The 25,218-nt window shown below is 47.1% G+C and overlaps 1 protein-coding gene across 8 annotated transcripts; it reads left to right on the plus strand.

The window, feature by feature from the left end:
- The first annotated feature begins 5 nt into the window (after positions 1–5).
- LOC114590810 (transforming growth factor beta receptor type 3-like) lies at positions 6–25,006 on the plus strand. Of its 8 annotated transcripts, XM_077924377.1 has the most exons (19): positions 6,195–7,138; positions 7,230–7,433; positions 7,542–7,673; positions 11,063–11,235; positions 11,790–11,909; positions 12,338–12,521; positions 12,981–13,140; positions 13,686–13,842; positions 14,624–14,810; positions 15,672–15,919; positions 16,061–16,240; positions 16,957–17,277; positions 17,947–18,079; positions 18,596–18,667; positions 18,956–19,066; positions 20,143–20,187; positions 20,984–21,095; positions 21,527–21,624; positions 22,658–25,006. In XM_077924377.1, the coding sequence occupies exons 2-18, from the start codon at positions 7,349–7,351 to the stop codon at positions 21,579–21,581; spliced, it is 2,475 nt and encodes an 824-aa protein (XP_077780503.1). In that variant the 5' UTR covers positions 6,195–7,138; positions 7,230–7,348; the 3' UTR covers positions 21,582–21,624; positions 22,658–25,006. The 8 variants fall into 8 exon arrangements, with proteins under 8 accessions (XP_077780506.1, XP_077780505.1, XP_077780507.1 ...); XM_077924380.1 differs by lacking the exons at positions 6,195–7,138; positions 7,230–7,433 and adding an exon at positions 6–6,188; XM_077924379.1 differs by lacking the exons at positions 6,195–7,138; positions 7,230–7,433 and adding an exon at positions 6–5,816.
- The last annotated feature ends 212 nt before the right edge of the window (positions 25,007–25,218 follow it).

Consider the following 25,218-nt stretch of genomic DNA (forward strand, 5'->3'; position numbering starts at 1 on the left):
TTAAGGGAGATGACTCCATCATGGTTTAAAATGGGTGGAGAACCTGAGGGACTCAGCGCAGCTCTCCAGGTCTCTCTCTTTGGCCTTCGGGACTCTCCCCAGCGGCCCAGCTTCTCATCCTCCTCTACTAGTTTTTGACTGTCTGAAATGTGTCCTTGAATTCTTATAGCCCCTCTTGCATGAATGAAGGACAGAGAGGGGCTGCATATATATGTGGAAGCTAGCCTACTGTCCAAAGGTAAAGTTCACATTTGTTGTTCCACCCACATTTTGCCTCTGCCCATTGTCTCTGCTGCCCGTCCCCAAAGGTGGCCCAGGAGGGAATGATGTGACCCACAGGCTAATAAAGGCTTCCCACTCCTGATCTAAAAGACTGATATTTCAGAGGTAGGAAGTGCTGAGTTATCTGACAAACTTGAAGCTTGGAATAAGTAAGTATTATTATTAATTATTAAAATTTCTATACTGTCCTTCACCCAAAGATCACAGGGCGGTTTACAATATGAAAACAAATGTGTAACATTGTAACAAGCAGACGAGAGTAGCAAGTGGTGAATGCATTAATTTGAGCAATATCTGTTTTGTCTTTCAAAGAAGAAGGGAAACTGATAATTTGAAGATGGAGGGAAAATCATATTTGGTCTTTGGGCTGTACAGAGGCCTCCAAGCAGTTTACAGTTAAAACTTAACGTAGCAGTTTCTGGGTGCAACGTTAAATCATGCAAATTGACTATTGGAACGTAATGTGCTGAATACATTTGCCACATGCCATCCGTCGTAAACTTGGGAAACAGTGACCTGTTGGCCTGTTCCCTGCATTTGTTTAACATGTAGAGTAAAAATGCTAAAATTGTCATAAAGGTGAGACTCAACTTACATGGGGTTTATGTTCTGGGGATGGCGCGTAAAGCCAGAATCATGGATAGTCAATTTGCCTTAACTTGAGACAGCTGAAAATTGCTGTGGCGAACAGTGATGCAGCAGCAGAACCACTCACAAAACGGAAGCAGAATTTGATAATTACTGGTGATGGTTTTTACTGATACCTAATCCATGTTAGAAAATTGACTAAATTCTTTGCTGAAGCATTTTGTGTGTGACTAGGAGCTCATCTTTCCTCAAGTTCAGTACATTTGCTCTGGAGGTTTTGTGACTCAGCCTGTTTAGGCAGAATTTGCTGAATCAGAATCAAAATGCAGAAAGCCTATTCTTTTATATCTTCCCCTCCCCACCTCCACATTCTTCTCAAAGGATTTTTACCCATCTCCTATCATTTCTTCCCCCATCCTCCTTCAGCTTTCTTTTCAAACCAGCCAGTTATTTCATTTCTCCTATCTGGGCCTTTTACATTTGCTACGTCTTCCTATCACAGCCTTCCTCTCTTATCCTTTTTCTTTTCTGTTCTTGACTTGGAATCAAATCCCTGCTCAGCTGTGAAGCTCACTTAGAACACTTTCAAGAAGGACTGGTTTCTCAGCTTTACCTACTGTACCGGCTGCTAGAATCAAAGAGCTTGAAGAACATTAAAGTGCATTTAGTGCTGATGAAGGGAACCCACAACAGCAGCATCTGAGATAGCTTAAAAACTGCTTAAAAACCTGTAATAGATGAGAGTCCACCTTCTGAGGCAGTCCACTGTCCACTGTCCAAACAGTTCAGGACGTTCTTCCACATTGTTTTGGGTTACATGCTCTGGAGCAACAAATCTGCTCCATCTATGTGGCAACCTGTCAAATATGTAATGTCCGCTCTGCCCCACACAGCCAAACCAGATCCTTCAACCTTCCCTCATCAGCCTTGGTCTCAGGCTCACTCATCATCTTTATTGCCCTCTTTCTTAAATTGTAGCGCCCTGTTCCTCAGGTGAAGTAACCAAAGCATTCTAGAGTGGTGCCATTACTCCTGAATGGGACACCAAAACTTCTGTTGATGCAGCTCAGGGTTGCATTATTACTTTCACATAAGCCTCAAGGCAGTTTGAAGTCATACAATAAAAACAAAATAGATTCTAAAACAACATCCCCCCAGGCTTAAAAAAAATACAAATAAACCTCCAATGTACAGATCCATTTGCTTGGGTTTTTTTTCTTCAAAAAAGAGAATCTCAACCCATTTGGAAACGCTTGTCTTTTTAGCCACTGCATTGAACTCTGACTCCAGTTTAGCTTGTGGTTTGCTAAAACCCTTGTTTGTTTTCCCATGTACTGTACATTTAGACTAAAATTCCTCTCTGGGCTCTTTGAAGACTGTTTTAACATAAATGCAGTACTGTATGTTAAAACGTTTACAATTTGTGGCTAGGCTAATGTATCTGATTTAGTAACAGTATGAACCACATATTATTGAAGACAACACGAGCTGCCCTACTGAGCCAGATCATCCGATTATTAGGATCTGATTCTTGTAGGAAGGATGCTAGGCTGAATGGACTCAGGACAGGAAGACCTTGATCACATGATACAGATTCAATTAACCCATTATGCTAGCAGAAGCCAGAGCAAGGACTCGTCACTAGCACATCAGGGCTTTGCCCCACTCCTCTAGAACCTCCAGAACAGCAGGCAGGAAGAGGAAGAGAGGAGACTGTTCCATTGCGCAAGCAGAACTCCTTACTCTGGATTGTATGCCACATGGCGCTCGCTCTCCTCCCTAACATGAGCTCTCTTGTTCACACTTCCAGCTAGCCAGTCAGCTTTGCCCTCCCTCCAGGATATGCCATTCCTTTGCTCCTCGCATATATTTCACATTTTTCATTTCCATCTGAAAACAACAAGGGAGCATGATTTGTCCTCACTGAGCTAAGTATTGATGGGGAAGAGGGGATCCCCTTTAGATTTTATATTTAAAGGATATTTTTGTACATCTGCAGATTTCAGCCGAGCACGCTCAACCTCCCTCTTGTTTCTTGGTCACTCTGCTTTGGTTCCCACCATCTTGAATTCGTTATTCAGGACACGGATGTTAAGAATAAGAGCTTTAAATAAGTACCTGGGCTTTGAACACACCTGCTTCCATGCACTTCCATGTCAACAGTTCAAATGGTCCCATTCTCAAGTTTGCTTTTGAAAAATGACCTTGGAGCCCAGCTCCGTTGAGCCCATAACTTTGCAAAGGTAAAAGGTCCAGTTAACATGTTGCACTCCACCATTTACAATCAAAGATAATATAGTAGTAATTTGTTACACCTTCACAATACTTTTAAAACCCAGAGCCTTGTGTTCCTAGCACGTTAGTTATATGACATATATATCTTGGGAACTCTAGTTTATTCCTCGGCATTACAATACCCAGTTCCCTTAAACTGCAGTTCCTAAGATTATTTGGGGGAAGAGTTATGTGCTTTAAATGTATGCTGTGTATGCCACCTTGTATGAGACCCCACAAAACTTCCTCCATTCCACTACCACTGTATTGTCCAGCAATTTAGGTCAACTTTCTGCTTTCTGTGGTTATAATATTTTCTCCTTCCCTCCCTTCCTCCCTTCCATGTCTGCAAATGAAAAGGCAAAGGCCAATGTAGCCCCACCCATCTGTGGACCCAGAAGTGTATCAGGCATTGGCAAGGAGGGACTGACAACTGTTCTTGCAAGAAAGGAAGGAATAGAGAGACTCCATGGCCAATTTGGGGGTGGGGGGAGGGAAGAGATGCTATGAACCTCAATAATAAAAAGCAGGGCTGGCTTGACGTTTAATCTTCCATAATTAAACACTTCTGCAGTAGAGAACTCTGCTCACTCAGACATACTTTCCAGAAATGACTATGCCACATTCTTATGTACAAGTAGTAAACAAAGTTTATAAAAGAGAGAGAAATTCCATGGATGAGATAGAGGGGAAGGGAGTGAAACAAATCATAACGTGGGATTTCTAGTCTAATATAAAACGGTTGCATGCAAACTAACCAGTTTTGGGTTACTGAGTTTTCAAAGGCAATGAAGTTCCTGTGAAATTCTTTTCTCTAAAGGTGTTGAATTTATTATTATTAATCAAATTTATATACTGCCCTAAACCCGCAGGTCTCGGGGCGGTTCACAGGAGTAATCCATACCATGATTCCCCCAGGAACAGAGACATGACCAGTAAAACGTTAATAGGAGTTTGGACCCCCTTTGGAGTGGCTGGGATCAGGTGAGCCCCTGTGGGAGCACCCTCAGGCCAGTCTTGAAAAGCCATGAGGCTACTTAACTTTGGGTGTCTGAGGAGTCTGCAACACTTACTGTAGGTTCTCATCTGGAAAATGTTTTATGTGCTATATTCAGTTGTAGCATGATGATGATGATGATGATAATAATAATAATTATTATTTATATCCCGCCATAACCAGGCTAAGGGTGGCTAACATCAAAATATAAATACATTAAAATATAAAATTCAGCAATTGACTGAAATACAGCTTAAAATCGGATTAAAATCAAGTAAGATCAGAAGGCAACCGGCAAATTCTGACTATAGGGGTTGGAAACTTTAGGTACTCACCAGGCTCAGCTATTTATATGAGCCAGTTAGAGAGACCTCTTATGTATAGGGTCTTGTAGGAGGAGAGGGGTCAGACTGGGCCCTGACAAAAGGCCTGGCGGAACAGCTTTGTCTTACAGGCCCTGTGGAAAGATGTCAAGTCTTTCACGGCAGGGTGTTCCACCAGGCTGGGGCCAGGGCCGAAAAGGCCCTGGCTCTGGTTCGAGGCCAGCCTAACCTCCTTGAGGCCCGGGTCCTCCAAGATGTTATTGTTTGCAGACTGTAGGGTCTTCCATAGGGCATACCAGGAGTCTGTTGGAAATCTAGTGAATCTAGTTACAACCACTTGCAATCCCTTATGCAGACTTTCTCCAACCCAGTCTTAATGCTAACCAAGCACTGCCCAGTGGTCTTCCATGCACCTTATGCAATGGACAGCATGCAACGTATAGTCCGCAGCATGCTTATGCTACCCTTATATTGATTGCTTTTGCTACGACAGACTTCCGCAGCTGCTCTGTTCAGGAGGTGTAGGATGGGGCAGTGCATTCTGAGGCCTGCTGCTGCCTTTGTCTGTGGCCTTGGATGAATCACCTGGGTTACGTTTATCCCTCCCTGCGTCAGGCCTGTTTGTTTTTTTCCAGAAGGCCTTGGAGTCTGCCAGAGCATTCTGGGAAAGATGAACATCTTGTAAACAGGCAGCCTGTGGCCTTGGAGCCGTGTGCAGCCCTCTCTGCCTAATTTCTACCCAGGTGCTTGGCAGGCAGGTAGAAAGAGAGGCCTGCTCCTCCTGCTTTTTGGGTTCTGTCCTGTCCATCTGACAGGATCTCTTGCAAAGGAGTAGCGGCACTTGACAGGCAATGATGCCTTCCCTGCCTGCTGGTATAAAAGGACAAGTTCCCTCAGGCCTCCCTGTCGCGACTGGAACTCCTCTGCTTCCCTGTTGTTGCTTGTCTGTCCCCTGGTTAGTGATCCATTAAAGCCAGGACAGATACCCAGAACGTCTCCTTCCTGGCCCTACCTCACTGGGGTGGTAGGCAGGTCACGCTGACCCAGATTTCAGCACAGCATACCTGCCAGTGCCTCTCAGGAAGTCTCCTCCTCTGCCTGCGTTAATCATAAATCCACCCCAATCTCCTTGGTAACCCAAGCGGGGGCTTGCCTTGTGTTTCTCACTCTGTGGGACATCCTTCGGGGTGAAGGTCGCTTGCTTGATGGCTCCCTGCTTGAGGGGGGGGAGCCATCTCCCCGCTACGGGGGCGGGTGATGAACCTGCCACTCGCACGGTGAGTTCCTGGGATCTGACAAGGGAGGAGAGACAGACACACAAAGAGAGGGAAAGGGAGCGGATGCTTCTCCTTGTAAGTCTCTTCTTCCTTAATACCTTTCCTCCACTGCTGAATTCCCTTAGAAATAAACAGCTTGCCACATAAACCATGCCCTCCTCCCCTCTCACTTGTAACTTGACCCTCCTCGTGGGCCTAGAGTTATTTTTAACCTCCCATTGACCCGCATAACTTTTTTATTATTGTTGTTCATTAAACGATGCCAGTCTGGAGATAGGAGGCCTTGAATTGGCTCACGGCTTCTGCATCCCCTGGATTAAGCGCTGCCAGTCCTCCCACTTGCTTCCTGTCCTTCAGTTCAGGTAGCACTTTGTCCAACCTCCTCCTCCTCCTCTATTTTTCTCCTAACCTGCATCCACTGACAGTGGGAGAGCTCTGCTGGGCAAGGTAAGTGTTCCTCTGGCATTCCCTCTCCACATTCTGGCGTTTGGCTTGCTGGGAGGTGGAACGTGTCCTGGAAACACTTAATTACAGCCAGTCTAATCCTGTAACACTGAATCTTGCTGTCTCAATGCATCCTCCTTTTAAAACAGAGCCATAAAGGAGGGAGGGAAGTTTTTGTGGGAAACTTGAGACAGGAGGGAAGAATGCCTTTTTGACTGACAGAAGTTGGGACCAGAAGGTGAGGGAGAGTAAGTTGCCTTCAGGGAAAGATTGCAGATTCAGTCTATAGAACTGAGAAGCAGGTGTTGGGCAAAATCCTTCTGGCTAGAGACAGATCATCACAGTGGATAATACTGAGCAAAGTGGACCGATGATCTGGATTAGGCTCAAACATCTTCCCCTATGCAAGGAGTAGAAGCTATTAGATAGTAAACAGTTTGGAGGCAGGGTAAGCTCTGGGGTCCCCAATGTGTCACTCATGATCATCATAGTGCCCTCCTCTTGGTGCCAGCCAAGATCTCCTGTCCCCATTTTTTAAAGAAATTGAGGCTTTTTGTGATGAGGAGAGTGGGTATTTATTTATTTTTTTGCGGGGGAGACATTGCCTGCTTTTTGTATCAGTTTTATTTCTTTTGAGTGAGTATGTGTTTAGTCTGGTTTTTGGGGAGGAGGGAGGGGTGTCTGAGCATCACCCATTTTTCTTCAGTGAAATGGGTATTCTTAGATGTCTCACTGTTTGCTTAGATTGAAGAAGAAGAAGAAGAGTTTGGATTTGATATCCCGCCTTTCACTCCCTTTAAGGAGTCTCAAAGCGGCTAACATTCTCCTTTCCCTTCCTCCCCCACAACAAACACTCTGTGAGGTGAGTGGGGCTGAGAGACTTCAAAGAAGTGTGACTGGCTCAAGGTCACCCAGCAGCTGCATGTGGAGGAGCGGAGACGTGAACCCAAAAGGTTGGAGACCCTGGCTATATGCTATACCCTTTCACTTTGTGGTGTTAATCGGAAGGGTGGTCACCACCTTCCCCTCTGCTTACAATTGCAGGAGCACCCACTGCACCAAAATGAAGTCCTTCCACCACCCCATCCTGCTATGACTGCGCATATGACAGGATAGTTGAAGGAATGTATAATCCGTATTAAGGGACATTGAGTGTGGTCTGTATGCTTGTTTCTGTAGCAGATAGATCAGGAATGGAGAGAGGAAATGTTGAAGTTCTGTCCCAAAATCCGAACCACAAATTGACTGGTATGAGGTCTTGAGGGCTGGAAAGTGTTTCCAAGTAGCTCAGAGGTCGTGCAACGGCATTCCCTTAACTCCCGTGCTTTCTTGCCCTGGCTTTGCTTTCCTTCCTAGGGTGGAACAAGAGAAAAATCACAGCTTTTCTTTGGGTTCTGAACACCATGCATAGAAACTGCCAGCATATCGATCACCTATGGAGACAATACCTCCTGCTGCTGCTTGTCGTTTGGGGGAGCTCTGGGACAGGTAAAGTCTAACAGAGTGGCTATTGTACACATTTAAATGGGCTGCACAATAATTATCCACACCAAAGGTGTAAAACGTTTTGCTAAAAAAACAACAAAACAAAACACTATTGTCAGGGAGCTGTCCAGGATATATCCTGAAGTATACATATAAAAAATAAATTAACAGTCTTCAAATACATTTTTCTTTGCAAGCTTGAATGTAGAGCAGGTCTTTCAACTTTGCTAAATGGCACATGTGTGCACTCACACAGAGCCATTTGGGCTTGTCAAATTTTCTTCCCATGCAGCAGAATAGGTAGATGAAGTTGTCAGAGTATACCGTAAATGTATTCAATGGGGTTTTATACTAGGGGTTTGAGGGACGTGGGTGGTGCTGTGGTCTAAACCACTGAGCCTCTTGAGCTTGCCGATCACAAGATTGGCAGTTCAAATTCACACAATGGGGTGAGCTCCCATTGCTCTGTTCCGGCTCCTGTCAACCTAGCAGTTCGAAAGCATGCCAGTGCAAGTAGTTAAATAGGTACCAGTGCAGCGGGAAGGTAAACGGCGTTTCCGTGCACTCTGGTTTCTTTCACAGTGTTCCATTGTGCCAGAACCGGTTTAGTCATGCTGGTTACATGACACGGAAAAGCTGTCTGTGGACAAACACCAGCTCCCTCGGCCTGAAAGCAGAGATGAGCACTGCACCCCAAAGTCAAATTCGACTGGATTTAACCGTTCATGGGTCCTTTACCTTTACCTTACTAGGGGTTTCCCAATTCTGCATGATGCTTCTGATGCCTTTTGCCCTGCTTCTCTTTATTGGATGTACCTTCAGTAAGCAGCTTGGATTTACAGAGTATCCTTCATTCTGTACCTGCTTATATTTCACAGGATGCATTTTCAGTTCCTTGATAACCAAGTACACACAGCTAAGGGCACTTTTAATCTCCAGCTCAGTACTCAGTATTTGTTTTTGACACTGATTACCATAGGGCAGGTAGATGCTGCCTGTGGGTTGTTTATAGCAGGGAAGCTCTTAAGCTACCTGCTGAATTCATAGCCAGCCGACCATGGTTGCTTCCTATAAAGAAAAGAGTCCAGGCTTCCAAAGTTGACCAGGAGTCATAGTTTCTGTTCTGAATGGTGAGGGGAAGGCACTCTGCACTTGCTGTAAGGTACACTTGCTGTAAGGGACGCGGGTGGCACTGTGGGTAAAAGCCTCAGCGCCTAGGGCTTGCCGATCGAAAGGTCGGCGGTTCGAATCCCCGCGGCGGGGTGCGCTCCTGTTGCTCGGTCCCAGCGCCTGCCAACCTAGCAGTTCGAAAGCACCCCCGGGTGCAAGTAGATAAATAGGGACCGCTTACTGGCGGGAAGGTAAACGGCGTTTCCGTGTGCTGCGCTGGCTTGCCAGATGCAGCTTTGTCACGCTGGCCACGTGACCCGGAAGTGTCTCCGGACAGCGCTGGCCCCCGGCCTCTTAAGTGAGATGGGTGCACAACCCTAGAGTCTGTCAAGACTGGCCTGTACGGGCAGGGGTACCTTTACCTTTACCTTTTACTTCTGCTATTTCTTCACATTCCCAAATTGGGGGGAAAACACCCATGTTGAACACTCCTGCAGCTGTACTTTGGTACCTGGTACAGCTCTCTGTGGGATGTGGGTGGCGCTGTGGGTTAAACCACAGAGCCTAGGACTTGCCGATCAGAAGGTCGTTAGTTTGAATCCCCACAACAGGGTGAGCTCCCGTTGCTTGGTCCCTGCTCCTGCCAACCTAGCAGTTCGAAAGCACATCAAAGTGCAAGTAGATAAATAGGTACTGCTCTGGCGGGAAGGTAAACAGCATTTCCATGCACTGCTCTGGTTCGCCAGAAGCGGCTTAGTCATGCTGGCCACATGACCCGGAAGTTGTATGCCGGCTCCCTCGGCCAATAAAACGAGATGAGTGCCACAACCCCAGAGTCGGTCATGACTGGACCTAATGGCCAGGGGTCCCTTTACCTTTACAGCTCTCTGTTCCTTTCTCATGGTGCCAGTGCATATTCTTTCACATGGAATGTTAAGGCAGGTTGAGTTGGTAGAATCCTCATGTGCTAAATGGAATTGTACCATTTCAGGCTGCAGATGGTGTGTGTGTTTTTAAATCCCCCCCCCCTAAAGCTGTCTGTGTGTAAAATTCTAGTACATTGAGGAGAAAGAATTAGCTCCCTGGGGCAACTTAATAACTCTGCCCAGAAGCATAGGCAGAAACAAGAGAGCCCAGGCCAGGCAGCTCCTGAGGTAGCCCTGAGAATATTTGGTAGCTTTTGTTCCTTCCAGTATTTTAAATTGAAAATTGCCTTGGTAGAAAGGCAACAAACCAGCCCAGCCTGCTCCCTATTGTGTTAGCTTTCCTATTACAAGGAACTTTTTACACTGTAGTCTCAGAAGAGTATATAGTCTGGTCTGCCACCTCATTCTCACCCAGTCTGCCTCTCCTAATTACAACATGAGGCAACATGGCTGGCATATTGTTGTATATGTAATGTGTAGCCCTCGTGCAGGGCTAGCAGCTTCCCTGTAATTATTTAATTCATAAAATGAATGGTCAGTGGTTAGAGCACCTGCTTTGCATGAAGTACGGTAGGTCCCAGCTTCATTTCCCAGCATCTTCAGGTAGGACTGAGAATGTCCCTAGAGCTGCAGCCAGTCAGTGCAGAAGACAATACTCTCATCTTCATAATGAAAACAGACATTAAATAATAATTCCCTTTAATAGTGAACTCAGAGGGCTGAGTGCCAAACATGACCACTGAAAAACAAGAGAAGTGCCATCAACATGCCCAGGAGAAACGGGGGGGGGGGGTGGAACTAAAAGGGAGGACCCCCCAAAAAAACCACTTTCCCACCCAGCAAGGACTCTACATGCTGAGTATCCTTTGGAAAAGGAATATAAAAAGGAAGGAGGAGACTGAGCCCCTTACAGTTTATAGTATCTTGGTGGAGGGAATGGATAGCTGACTGGAAAAGAAACACCTTTTTCCCCTTGTACAACTTGTACAATCTAAAAATAAGCCAGTAAGCCATTGTTAAGAGCAATTCACAGTGACCCTCCCCCCTCAGTGTGGGAACCATGAAATGCACACTGATCCATTTCTGTCCCATCATACCAGTTCCCCCATAGTTTCCTCGTTGTTTTATTTTCCCCTCCAACCTCCTCAGTCATTGGCCAGATATCCCATATTTGTTGTTTCTCAAACAGAATGAATTATGGGAAAAAAAAAAAAGGTAAGCTGGTGTATCATTTTGAGCTCAGGCACCTGAGCATTTTGTGTTTTGGGAGAAGGGGATGCTAAATGTACACAGCTTTGGAAACTACTTTTCTGAAACTCCATTTCTTCCAGCATTGCTCTTCTCCTTCCCCTTCAGCCTCCTGGCACCATCTCGCTTGCCTCCCCATGTCTGCCTCTACCCCACACCCCGTCCTCGGCTTCTGGGAATCGCTGCGAAAAGGCACTGGATGCACCAGCCGGGGCCGCTCTGCCCTGGGGCAAGAAGTCCATGTCATCAGCCTGAAGAAGGGATTGCCGGCAAATGGCCAGGTATGGGAGATCCCCATCCATACCACCTTCCCATGTATGAGGCTGTATGTTGGGTCTCGCTACAGCTCCATTGGATACCCAAACAAGATGGCAGTTCAGCTTGGCACTACGGTTCAAGGTGTCTCAGTCAGTCAAAAAGGCAAAACTCTATTTGAAAGACATCTGAAGGCAGCCCTGTTTAGGGAAGTTTTTAATATTTAATGCTGTATTGTTTTTAACACTTGATTGGAAGCCGCCCAGAATGGCTGGGGAAACTCAGCCAGATGGGCGGGGTATAAATAAATTATTATTATTATTATTATTATTATTATTATTATTATTATTATTATTATTATTATTCAATCACATCTTCACAGTTGTCAGGGCCTGGAAGACGTCTCTCTTAAGTCACAGAAGGGTTAGGTTAGCCAAGTTGTGAGAAGCAAAGAGGAACACTCTGCGCAGGGCCTGCTTAGAGCTGGGGGTGGGGACATGCCTCAGCTGCTGAACATCCAAGGGGTAAGTTGCTTTGATCATGCATGGAGAAGGTACCTGTCCCCTTGATCCTCTTTCAGGTAACTCTGATAACTCTGGACCCAGATCCCCTCGACAGAGCCCCCATCTTTGTGCTGTATTCCCAGAAGCCTGTTCGTTGGGTGTTGCTGTCTCCCCCTGGAAAAAACTGGACCTTCCAGGTGAGATGGGATAGAGGGCCAAAGGGCCCGCAGAACATCATGGGGATCACTGAGCCAGGCCCTGCTGAGGGGGTCGTTGGAGCCCCTACTCTACGCAAGCATAGAAGATGAGCGGCAGCTATGGGAAGGGTGGATGGAAAAGCTAATTTGCTACCTTCATAGCACTTTAACAAAATACTTTCTAGCTCTGTTTGTCTTCAGAACCATCTTGTGTAGTAAGTTACTATTCTTCCCATTTTACAGATGGGGGAAATTGAGGCTGAGGGAGGCTTGCCTAAGGCTGTGGCTGAGGTGGAACTTGAACCCAGATCTCCCAGATTAAAGTGCAGCACTGTTCAACCTTAGTGCACTCCCCAGGGTGGGGTGTCAGAGAGGGGGGAGGTCCTCCAGGCCAGTATATTTTACCTTTGCCTTCCTCCTATCTACAGGTCTCCCCCGGCTCTAATGTTTCAGCCCCGGGGCCAGTGGCTTCTGCTGAGACCAACTTACCAAAGACGCCCAAACGCCTGCTGAAGTGGGCGCGGAGGGAGCATGGAGGGGTCACCTCTCTGGCTGAATACCGTGGAGTCAACAGAATCTACACACGCCTGGGGGCTGGCATGGGCAATGAGGGTAGATATCGGCTCTGAGGGAAAGGGTGGCATTATGGCTGTGTGTCCTACAATTCCCCTCATCCCTGACCACTAGCCACCCTGGCTGGGGCTGATTGAAGTTGCAGTCCAGCAACATATGGAGAGACACAGGTTCCCCATTTTCACTACTGCAGTGTGATAAGCAGGAGGAAGACAGCCAGCTGGTCTTTTGGGTCCTGGGCTAATGCAGTATACAGAAGTTGTGCAGGTCTGGGTCTGGTCAGTGCTTGGAAGGGAGACCATCCAGGAAGGAAAGATCTGTGCACTACAATCATAGAGGGAAGATGGAATATATACACGGCACAGATAAATAAGACTCACCAGTATCAACTGGAGAGCAGTTGCCAAAGAGTTTGCATTGCTTGCAAGAAAAAGAGTAAATCGCAGCAGCTCTTCTGTGACCATTCAGTCCAGATGCTTCATTCCTTTCCTTCTCCAGATAGGATTGCCCCAGCCGCTTGCAGATTAAGTAGGAATTTCCTGACCCCGGTGCACTTTGCCTCCAAGTGCCAACTCCAGCCTCTGAGAGTTTGCCTGCATCCTGACCCTCCGCAAGTCCTTGAAGTTCACATCATCCTCTCCAAAGGAGTTGCACCAAGGTGCGTGTCAGGCAGGTGTCGCCGGAGCTTCAGCATGCGGCTGTTGAACCGGGGGGGGGGGGGGTGTAGCGAAATGTTCATAATGAGATTCCATGTGTTGAACAGGGAGGTTGAAATTGTTCTTAGTGTAGATGGGGAAGGGGGATGGTGAGGAAGAATGAAACCTGTGCAAGAAGCTGCGTATGATAAGTGACCCTTGTGTTAAAGATATAAACAGGAACATGGAAGCTGGTTCATCTAGCCTGGTACTGCTGACACGGACTGGCAGCAGATCTCCCATGTCTTTCTCAGCTCTGTCTGGAGATGATGGGGATCGAATCTCTGACCTTCTGCATGCAGAGCAGTTGCCCTGCCACTTAGCAATGGCACTTCCCCCGAAAGTCAAGGCCAGACGGACACTGAGACCCTGAGCCAAAAACGAGTAGTGACAGTGGCTGGTATCAGGCCTTGAATATTGGGCAGGGGTCTCTTGAGTTGGGGGACGGGTGGCATGGGGCTTCGCTGTCTTCCATCATGTGCTTAATCCTGTTGTGGTGGGTGGACAGCCTGCTCTCTTCTAGGCCCACCCTGGCTCATTTGACTGTGGAACTTCATGCTGTCCGAAGGCCCCCCCACTGGGGACTGATCTTGATACTGAAGAGTGAGGGAGCTGCTGAGTGGATGGTTCACACCCACCGCCTCACTGGCCGGCTGCATGTCCTGGTAAGGGCAGGGTATAGATCTGTAACGCTCTCAGCTAATGCGCTTCTCTCTCTCCCCCTCCCCAAGTTGGTGGCAGTGGCACACATCTGGAAGGGAGCAGGGCACACATGTGCTCAGAGCCAGATACAGTGGTACCTCAGGTTACAGACGCTTCAGGTTACAGACTCCGCTAACCCAGAAATAGTACCTCAGGTTAAGAACTTTGCTTCAGGATGAGGACAGAAACCATGCGGTGGTGGCGTGGCGGCAGTGGGAGGCCCCATTAGCTAAAATGGTACCTCAGGTTAAGAACAGTTTCAGGTTAAGAATGGACCTCCAGAACGAATTAAGTTCTTAACCTGAGGTACCACTGTAGATGCATTATGCAGAATTGCAACCTTTCCTAGAGGAAGCAGTTTGGTAATTTTAGATGCTGGACTTAATACTATTATAAGGGTTATATTATGGAGGGTTCCTTCTGCTAAGTCCTGCCTTCACAGGCCCACTAGCGAGCTTTGCCAACCCTCTTCCATAAGCTTTCCCTGCATTCTCCTTATAACTCTAGGTTTGCCTCCTCCTCCTCCTCCAGCCTTATTATTTTTCCTGAAGTGAGCCAAGGAGTCTTACTTCCTGGCTCCAACTCTCCACCCCACTAGGCTACTCCCTCTTGGGAGTCTGTCTCCATGCTGCCATTTGATTCCCCTGGACCGTCTCTTGTTTATGGTGTGCCTGCTGCTGCTGCTGCTGCTGCTCTCCATGTCTGGGCCTTGTATGTGTAACTCAGGCTGGGATTCCTTTCTAGGCTTCGCACAAAGTCACCGTCAGCAGCACAGAAATGGATCTGCCTCTGACTGTGACCCAGCGGACGTCCCCTCGGCTGACGACCCTCAACCCTTTGCAGTTTGCAATGGAGCAGAATCTGCCTGCCTTTACGTCCTACGTTGAGGCTGAGCGGGTGAACAGGTTTCTCCTTTTTGTTGGGATGAATGGTAGGTTTGGAGAGATTCAATGGACATGAATGGGAAAAGTGCCCACCAGAGAGCTTAGAGGCAAACCACTAGTGACGGCTGCGGCAGATTCCTGGCATTTATATTCCAGTTCCTCCTGCACCATTTTATCCTAGGCTATACAACCTCCAGTTTTATTTTAGGAATGCACCAAATCAAAACATTTTCAGCATTAAAAGTATGCTTCTAAGGGGGCTGAAATGGTATGTACACACACACGCACACGCACACACCAGCCAAAGCATATATTTTGGTGCTTGTTAACAGATATTTTGCTGCTTCACTGCCATTTTCCCAAACCCTTTTGAGAGCTTATTTCCTAGTCGTTATGTGATCCCAGCCAATCAGGATTCACGTAGGGATGATAAATGGCGTCAAACAGGCAATCAGCTGTGGCTACAATGGTAAAATCAAGAAGGGCAAATGAAGTCGCATTGCCTTTATTCTGAATGCTGAGCCCATGGAAGAGAATAGGAAGGCGTGCCATATCATGTCAGAATGTGCAGACCTTTCAATTGGGTAACAGAAGGAATAGATATGGGGTTGCCAACGTTCTTGGGCCCATGGGCAAGTCTGCAACAGAGAAATTGTTGTGAGTACCCTGCCCTCCTCTCCTGCAACCTATTCTATGGGCTCCAATAGAATGCTTCTTCTGAGCCTAATTTCAGTGGTGGGAGGGGAGGGTACCCTGCAGACTGTAGAGAAGGCCTCTCTGAGCTGGGCACATGTGTTCCTTCAGGGGCCACACTGGTGATGCTTGGAATAGATCATATTCTGATTAACAGCAGCAGCGTATAAGGCGCATGATTGCATCACACCCACACACCTGTATTTCCTTTGTAGGGGCCACACCTCCTCTAGAAGAGCCAACACTCTTTTGGCCCATATTTCTGCATCCTCCCAGTTTCACAGCCTCTCAACAGGACTTTGCAGAAGCCAACACAGCTGGCTGGGAGGTGACAAGGCAAGACTTTGGGGGAGAGGATGGTTCCGTTACCTACCCACCGTCTACAGCCAAAACAGAGGGGACAGAATCTGTCTTGTGTCTTGGGGACCAGAATCCTATTCTTGAAAACCAGGACACTCAGAGAGTGAGTAGCCAAGGATGACATCTCCAGATGGACAGAGGGAATCTATTTCCTACAGTGCCATTTCATGTGGATGTGGATGGGCGGGTATTCTCTTGCCATTGTACATCAATACAGCTCCACAGACCTGTTTTTCTCCTGCAGGTCTCCTGTGTTTCACCTTCTCCAACCCAGATATCTCCCTCAGAAGCTGCAACGGCCTTTCAGGATCCCCACCTTCACCTTGGCAATGCCCTCCTTAACCTAGAGCTCTACAACACAGAGGCTTTTGCCAAGCAACTTGGACCTTTTGTCGTCTCAGCCAACAGCCTCGTCTTTGTGGAGGTAAAGCGGACGAGGAATATGCAAGAGCTGGCATTGGATGCAGCAGTTACACGCCAGAATCTTGTCCCTAAGTGATTCCTCCTCTGTCCAGAGATCTGGTGGTTTGCAGCACTCCCTGTCTCTCTCAGAGCCTCAAACAGGGCAGTTGACCTGCTTGTTGCTTTATGGGGGGTGATAAACTTACACTGCAGCTCTCAAAGGGATGAAGCAACAGGGGTGATTTGCCACCACGTTTTAGCAGCTTAGAAGGGCAACATGCATCCCAGGGAAGCAAAACATGCATCTGTAAGCAAAAGAGCAAGGAATAGACTAGGCAGATTTCATACTGAGGCCCAATTCAAGGCCCAACTTTATGGTTGGTTGGCAATGAAAAAATAGGTATAAAAAGAGAATTCCTGGATGCCAAGAACCAAGTCTGGGGCAAGTATTCTTTGGTGAGAGAACCCCAGCAGAAATTTAAAATAACAAACACCTAGCAAAGTAAAGCATGGAAATATAGGTTGTCATTCTTAGAATATAACTTTCTAAGTTCCTTCCAAAATTCCCCTCTTCTCTTAGCATAGAAAATACCATGTGTGGGGCAAGTTAAAAATGGTTTACTTACAAACTCTCCAAAGATCAGATTCATGTGCTTTTCAATGCAGCATTCAGAAAACGTCGGCAGAAAAACTTGCACTTGTGTTTGCAGACTAGATGGTGTTTCCTTTTTCCTCCAGGCTTCCTTGGCAACCTATGACTCGTCTCTCAGCTTCACCATCCAGAAGTGCTTCATCTCTAGCTCCTCAGATGCTTCAGAGACCTCGGTGTATCTGCTGGTCCAGCATGGCTGTCCCGTGGCAGCCGCCCAAGTCAGGCTGTGGAAACCCGAGCTGCCAGACCAGGCCCAGGCGTTGCCTCTGGGGTACCAGGAACGCCAGCGACTGAGCTTTGTGTTGAAACCCCGGTCCAATGCCTCCATCCACTTCTTGCACTGCCGTCTGACCCTCTGCAGCAGGGGGTCTCCGGACCCCGCCAGACCCGAGGTCGCAGTCCCCAAGGTCTCTGGCTCCCTGGGCTAGGGAACCCTGTCTTCTAGCAGCTATCTGAGGGCCTGATAGCGCTACTGCTTCAGAATAGGCTCGCCTGATTGGGGATGCTTATGGAGGAAACTGATATGCCACAGCAAGCTCTCCACTTGGCCCAGAGGTAGCCAAAATGGTGCCCTCTGCTCGATGATGACACTGGCTTCATAATTCCCAGCACCTCAGCTAGCATGGCCATTGGCCAGGGGGGAGGAAAATTGTAGTCAACTGGTATCTAGGGGGGCACCATGTTGGTTACCCCTTAGCTTATTATTACTGCCTCCTCTGAACAGCAGTATCTCTCAAGCAGAGGTCTTTCCTTTGATATGTTTGACTGGGGGTTGAATGTGGGCCCTTCTGTGTGCTCTGCCCCTCAGCTGTGACTGGCCCCTTCCAGAAATCATTGGTCCATCTCTGTTCTGAGGGAGGAAGGGGTGGTGCCTAAGAAAAGATGGAATAAAGAGGAAAGCGAAACCCCTTGGAGGGGTGGAAACCCTCTGGCATGGGCCTGTGCAAAAGAGCCTCCTAGTTAGCTGTAGAAATGAGCTGGCTGGGCTTATGGAGAAGCAGGTGGGATGTAACTGGGCCAAGGCCTACCTCCCACTGTGGGATGAGGCACTCTTCTGAGGCAGGTTTTTGTTTCAGTGTCGGTCTGAGAACGAGGCCTGCAGCGGAGAAGAGGAGGCGGTCCCAAGCCGCTTCCAGCGCACCATCACAAAGCCTATGCTAGTGACTGTGGAGACTCCGCTCCGAGCTGCCTTTCCTGGCCCGAAACCAGGTACTTTCCTGTGGGTTCTAGATAGCAGCCAGGAGAGAGCAGTTGGCTTGAAGGCCTTGCAGTTCAGCACCCAGGCTCCATGTTGGCGAGGACTGCCCCATAGACTGAGTGAGGAACTGAAAGAAACCAATGGGGGAGTCCTGATTGCTGGGGAGATGGAAGTGTCTTGGTGTGCATCTCTCCAGAGCAGAGGTGGTGGACCTGTAGCCCTCCAGATATTCTTGGACTTCAGCTCCAATCACCTCAAGCCAGCATGGCCAATGGCAAGGGATGATGGGTCTTGTAGTTCACCAGCATCTCCTACCCAGGAGATTGATGCATTGGATCTCACCATGCTACAAGCCCAGACTTTGCCAGTGGCATCTTACATGTCCAACCTGAGTGAAGCAAAGTAGCAATGATGGGCAGAGTTATGCACTCGTTTCTTTTCTCCCCCTTGCTACCCGGAGGCTATTTTCTTCAGACACTCCCTCAGATTCTCTGTTCCTTCCTTGACTTTGGTGTCTTTTTCTGCAGCTAATGTCCCAGACAAACAAGGAAAAGCACCAAAGGATGCAGCCCACAAGCGGAAGACTCAGGTAGTCCGAAGTAAGTAAACATCCCCATGCTCTCTTGCTGGCCTTGTTTCCCGGGGATTTGGGGACTGAAATCGGTTTTAGACTGGGATTCTATTCCTGGCTCTAGGGGAAAAAAACAAAAGTGGAGTTGAGGATTCCTGCTGCCGTGGGATGGAGCAAGAACTCTGATCCTCAGACTTTTTCATTCTGTATTACCCCATTTCGGGCCCTGGCCCATCTCCCCTTCCTGGACAGAGAGTGAGAATGAATTTTCGTGCTCTTTCTCCACACATCCTCCCCATTTCCCGCTTCTCTGTAGCTGCAGCTGCACCAGGCCAGACGGTCCCCGCAGTAATTGGGATAGCTATTGCAGCCTTCCTCATCGGCATCTGCCTCACTATTGGGCTCTGGTTCATTTACACCTATACAGGTGGGTAAGAGGAGGGTCCCCTCAGTGCCGTAGGTACCATCTATTTTACTTAAATGATTGATTTTTGGCAAAGCCTGGGGGAGCACACCTTAGCATTTCTGTAAAGGTAGACCTGGCCTCATGTCCGAGATGGGAAAACTCCACATTATAGATCATGACACCTTTCATCAACCTATTGCCTTCCAGCTGTTTTGGATTTTAGCTCTCATCACTAGCCAGCCATGCTTGCTGGGCCTGGACCTGGAGTTGTTCTCTCAGGCATCTGGAGGGCACCAGGTTGGGGCTGGTTGGCTTCTGCCAACTGTCTGCCTCCATCTCTTCCGTCAGAGACAGAATATGCCAGGGGTCTGCAACCTTTAAGACAAAAAGAGCCACTTGGACCGAAGAAAAAAAACCTGGGAGCCGCAAAACCATTGTGACATTTAAAACAGTGGGGAGTGTCAGGGCACACAATGCGCCTCCTCCCCTCGCTAGTATCCGCCCCGGAGCCGCAGCAAAGGTGTAAAAGAGCCACATGTGGCTCCGGAGCCGCGGGTTGCTGACCCCTGGAATATGCATTATTCAGTCACATGTACACAGGTTGAGTTACAGTAGGGCATGGATCTTGGGGTGGAAGCTGGCAGCCAAAGGATCCCCATTGCAGTTGGCTTCTAGGAAGGATCATAGAGTGGGAAACATAATCGAAGATGCAGCAGCTGAAATACATATTGGAATCAATGTTACAAAAAAGTCTGGAGGGGGATTATGTGTTTGGGAAATTTGCATTATTCATATTGGTCTGCCTTTGCACAGTTGTACTTGTCCATCCACCCATCCACCATGGAAAAAAGAAAGAAATAGAAACAGAACAAATAGGATGATAAAAAGGCCAGACAGTCAAAGGAGGAAAGTGAAGGTCAGAGGGGAGAGAGAGGGATTTATGTGCACATCCATGATATTGATCCCAGCCTGCTTTTTATTTCTGGTTATTTTTTATTATTAGACAGTGCACATGCATTTTCACACCTTTCTCTGAAATGAGGCGGTCTGAACAAAGCTTTAATTACTAAATTTTAATGCCAGCCTTGAACTCGTAGGTGAGTCGGCTTCCGGGAGGAGGAGCCAGCCTGCAGCTGAGACCGGTAAGGTGACACATTGGCTTTTGAGAAATCCTTCATTTGAGCAGAGGCTTTGATTCTGCACTCATTTCCATCTCTGGCTGTGAATGGAATCGGTGGTGCACGCTTATATTAACTTTTAATTATTTTTTAATGTTTAATTGTTTCAAACTGGTTCTTTAATAGATAATTTCAACATTATAAGCACCTTAGATGTTTGACTACAACTAAGCAGTATACAAAATTTGTTAAATAATAATGAATGCATATTGCATGGGTGTCCAGTTCAGCAACCACAGGCACATATGCACCTTGAGACCTTCCTGGTGCCTGCAAGTCCCCTTCCCTCTGCTGAATAAGACTTCCAAAAAGTCACCTATTGTAGCTAATATAAGGCAGGGAGAGTTATCTTCCAGCTATACCTGGAGATGCTGGTGAACTGAAGCTGGGACCTTCTGCATCCACCTGGACTCGTTTGAAGCATCCACAATGCAAAGGCACTTGGAGTGGGCAGAGCCAGGAATTCAAGAAAGCTGTCCTTACTACAGCAGGTTGCTGTCTGCAAGAGAGCCAGTTCATTGCCTCCAGGATTAGCCAGTTTTAAATATACCCAAGCTAGGGCAGTTTTGCTTCATCTCAATACTTAAAAGTGGAACATTATAAATATGCGAAGACTTGGAGGAACTAACATATGCAAATAGGAAGAGGGTGCATTTATTTACCTCTGGAAGGGGGTTAGTGTGGTGGTGAGGTGGATGGTTGCAGCGCAATTGGGGGCGGGTGGGGGGCACTGCTGCATTTTCTTTCTTCCTCCTGCTAGACCCTGTAGGACCATCTGCTCCAAAGCGTGAAGACACTTTGTCAGCTCCAGCTGCAGCTGGCCCTGCACGTCGCACGTGGTGCTCTACCCTAAGAAGCCTCTACCGAAGAAGGTAACTAGATTTCAAAAAGTTCATGGGAGGAATGAATTTGGAGAATTGGAAGGGGATTATTTATTGACTTGGATCCTTCGTGCCCCCTGCATTTCCAGAGTTTGCCTCTGCAAATATGCAGGCTTATGCAAGTAGCGTGGTGATGTTTTTGGGTGATTTTTGTTGATAATAATAATACAATAATTTATCATTTATACCCTGCCCATACAGCTGGGTTTCCCCAGCCACTCTGGGCTGCTTCCATCAAAATATTAAAATACAATAGTCCTTCAGATATTAAAAGCTTCCCTAAACAGGGCTGCCTTCAGATGTCTCCTAAAAGTCTGGCAGTTGTTTTTTCCTTTGACATCTGGTGGGACAGTATTCCACAGGGTGGGAGCCATTACCGAGAAGGCCCTTTACCTGGTTCCCTGTAACTTTGCTTCTTGCAGTGAGGGAACCGCCAGAAGGTCCTCGGCGCTGGAGCTCAGTGTCTGGACAGAATGACGGGGGTGGAGCCACTGGACCGAGGCTGTTTAGGGCTTTAAAGGTCAGCACCAACACTTTGAATTGTGCTCGGAAACGTACTGGGAGCCAATGTAGGTTTTTCAAGACTAGTGGTATGTGGTCTCGGCGGCCGCTCCCAGTCATCAGTCTAGCTGCCGCATTCTGGATTAGTTGTAGTTTCTGGGTCACCTTCAAAGGTAGCCCCATGTAGAGTGCTTTGCAGTAGTCCAAGCGGGAGATAACTAGAGCATGCACCACTCTGGCGAGACAGTCTGCAGGTAGAAAGGGTCTCAGCCTGCATACCAGATGGAGCTGGTAAACAGCTACCCCGGACACAGAATTGACCTGCGCCTCCATGGACAGCTGTGAGTCCAAAATGACTCCCAGGCTGCACACCTGGTCCTTCAGGGGCACAGTTACCCCATTCAGGACCAGGGAGTCCTCCATACCTGCCCGCCCCCCGTCCCCCCAAAACAGTACTTCTGTCTTGTCAGGATTCAACCCCAATCTGTTAGCCATCATCCAATTTCCAACCGCCTCCAGACACTCACACAGGACCTTCACTGCCTTCACTGGCTCTGATTTGAAAGAGAGATAGAGCTTTCAGCACATTTATTTTAACTTTTAATGGACTTTTGTTGCATATTGTACTTTGTTGTCTCTGCAACTCACTTTGGGACTTGAAGCAATGCACCAGTTGAATAGATGGAATTGTTCATGGGATGCATTCCATGTCTAACTGAGAGATGGAAGTCAAAACTAGTAGGGATTTTGTATTTGAAACTGGTCCTTTTGTTGTTCGTCCCATATTAGCATTCACAAATGAGATACTCCAGACCGAATGGAAGGAAATTTTTTAGGGTCAGTTATAAAAACATGCCTCTGCAGCTTTGAAACACTGCAACTGTTAGCTGATGAGTCTGTGGTGGTAGCACAATAACAAATATGTAAAATGTTTGCTGGATGCGAGAGGAATGGGGAGCTTGGGTCCTTAATAGGTTGGCAAGAGAGGCAGGCAAAGAAGGACCAGTGGGGAAGTCTAGCCTGTCATCCTCACTGATTTATCTATCTTGTAGGTTCTAGGATGTTTTCCCTGTGACCAAGCACCTGTTTCGGTGAATCCGCTTGCATTCCCCTGTACCAGCAACTCTTTCAGGCCACAACATCTTTATGGCTTCAGTTCAGCAGCACAACCAATTCTGAATCAATACCTTTCAACACTGGAAAACCTCAGACTTTAAGCTTTAGCTTAAATAAGCAATTGTGTTTTCTGGCAGTTGTATGGGATGTAGCTGCCTGGAGAGAGCTGTGCTGCTTCGTCATTGAGTTTTGCTCTTCATTTCTGCACTGCTGAGTGTGGACTAAAAGGCAAACTCAGGCTCAAATCTTCGCAGAATGTTTGCACTACTGCCTATCAGGTTTGCAGTTCCCCTCACCTTTGGGGAAGCTGTTAGCTACCATTGTGGCCTTGCAATCGCTCTTAGGCCTGCTTCAGCACTTTGGGAGAAGAAAACCTTTGTTGTATTTGGCTGACGTTGCCATTGGGGATTTGGTTTTTGCTTCCTATCTGACTATAGTAATACCTTGTACTCTCTTTGTAGGAATGTTTTTTTGGGATATAAATGCTAGTTTTCATGCCATTGCCCAGCTTCACAAGGAAACAAAGCTGATTGCTCCACAAAACGATTCAAATTCTGAAACCTTTTGGGTCTTTTTTTTTAGTTAACCACCTTGCAAATGATAGTTTCTCCAGTTTTATTAAACAGATTATTGCACAGAGTTGCTGAGGCTCTTTCAATAGGCAGTCAAGTGCCCCCATTGCCTTTAAACACCACTTGTTCCCTGCTTTGTCTACAGAAGCCTGATTCAATAGGATAGACAACTGGAAAGTATGTACTTGAGAATTTGGCTGGAGACAGAGTAAACAGCCTCTAAGTCTTGTGTGTGATCATAAGTGTGGAGAGAAAAGGTGAATGTTGCTTTTGGTATATTTTCTTCAGCACATACAGAAATAGCATGCAATCAATTCCACCCATAAACTGTGCTATTGTGGGGAAGGAAATGCTGTATTTTGGGCAGGGATGGTGAACGTGTGATCCTGCTGGACTCCAACTCCCATCTCCTCCAGCGGACTGGGGTTGGTGGGAGTTGGAGTCCAACCTCCCTGATGTTGCCAGAGATTTTGCATGAGGCTTGGGAGTCTTGTGTCACCGTATTTTTCGCTCTATAAGACGCACCAGACCACAAGACGCACCTAGTTTTTGGAGGAGGAAAACAAGAAAAAAAATATTCTGAATCTCAGAAGCCGGAACAACAAGAGGGATCGCTGCGCAGCAAAAGCAGCAATCCCTTTTGTTGTTCTGGCTTCTGGGATAGCTGCGCAGCCTGCATTCGCTCCATAAGATGCACACACATTTCCCCTTACTTTTTAGGAGGGAAAAAGTGAGTCTTATAGAGCAAAAAATACAGTACTTCAGGAAAGAGCCATTGCTTGTATTGCAGAGCTTTCAGCCTGATATGCTGTCATGTTTGTAAGTTTTGTGAATTAGGTGGATACCATGATCTAGGCCTCCACGCAGCAAACTCCCACACGGGCAGGTAGTACAAGTCTTTTGTAGAGGAAACTATGCGCTGGGCGCCCACCCAATGCACGCAGGTGTGGTTTTCTCAGTGACTAACACCCACCATCACCACTGAAGTCGGAGACAGAATTATTAAGACAGTGTAAATAGTTTATTTCGTCATTTTTTTGAAAGTACAGATATTTTGTACAGCAGTATTTGTTTTAAAATGGGTGTGGGCTGAAAAGAATGGCAGTTTATATTCTGAGGAGCAGAGAAGGGACACTGGTACATAGTTACACTAAACGCATGACTTGAGGAACAGTTTGGGGACTATGAGGAGAGAAAGATTCCTTCCAACCTGGGAAGCCCTAGCACTGCAATGTGCACATTCCCTTTGGATAGATGCAGCTGTGGGCTAGTCCTGGAGCCGTGCAGAATACAGGGGCTTTCAACCACATAGTCATTTCATACTGTTTCACAGGATGGTAGAAAATTGGAGCTGGATTTTTAGCTAAAGGTGTGGCAAATGTGTACCACTAACTCCAATGCTGCTTTATATCAGCTGGGCAACTGCTCCCACTGGATTGGAGCAATTCTGGATTTTAAGGTGAACTTCAGAAACTACCACACAAACAGCAACAATATTTTACATTTTTTTTTACGCACCCAGAAGAAGTCTTTCTTTGAAACAGTGGCGACGTAGGGGTAGAAGGAGCATCAGACTCACTACAGAAAACCCTAAAATAGTAACCAACCTGTAACACGGTGGTGTTTGTGTAATTATGACGTCTGCTAATACTCTTCAATGCTGAAAAAGAGTGCAGTGCTCAAATAAAACTCCTCAGCTGTGCTACCTTCTTAGTTCACTGTTCCTTTCTTTTAAGGACTACTAACCTGTCTGGATGCATCGCTCCTCCTCATAGCAATGTCTGATGCAAAGTCACTCTGGTCAAGCTTAATTCTGGTACAGTGGTGCCTCGGAAGACGAACGCCTCGCAAAACGAAAAACTCACAAGACGAAAGAGTTTTCCGTTTTTGAGTCGTTCCGCAAGACGAATTTCGCTATGGGCTTG

Source organism: Podarcis muralis, chromosome 2 (assembly GCF_964188315.1).
Source record: "Podarcis muralis chromosome 2, rPodMur119.hap1.1, whole genome shotgun sequence".
In the NCBI taxonomy this organism is placed as follows: Eukaryota; Metazoa; Chordata; class Lepidosauria; order Squamata; family Lacertidae; genus Podarcis; species Podarcis muralis.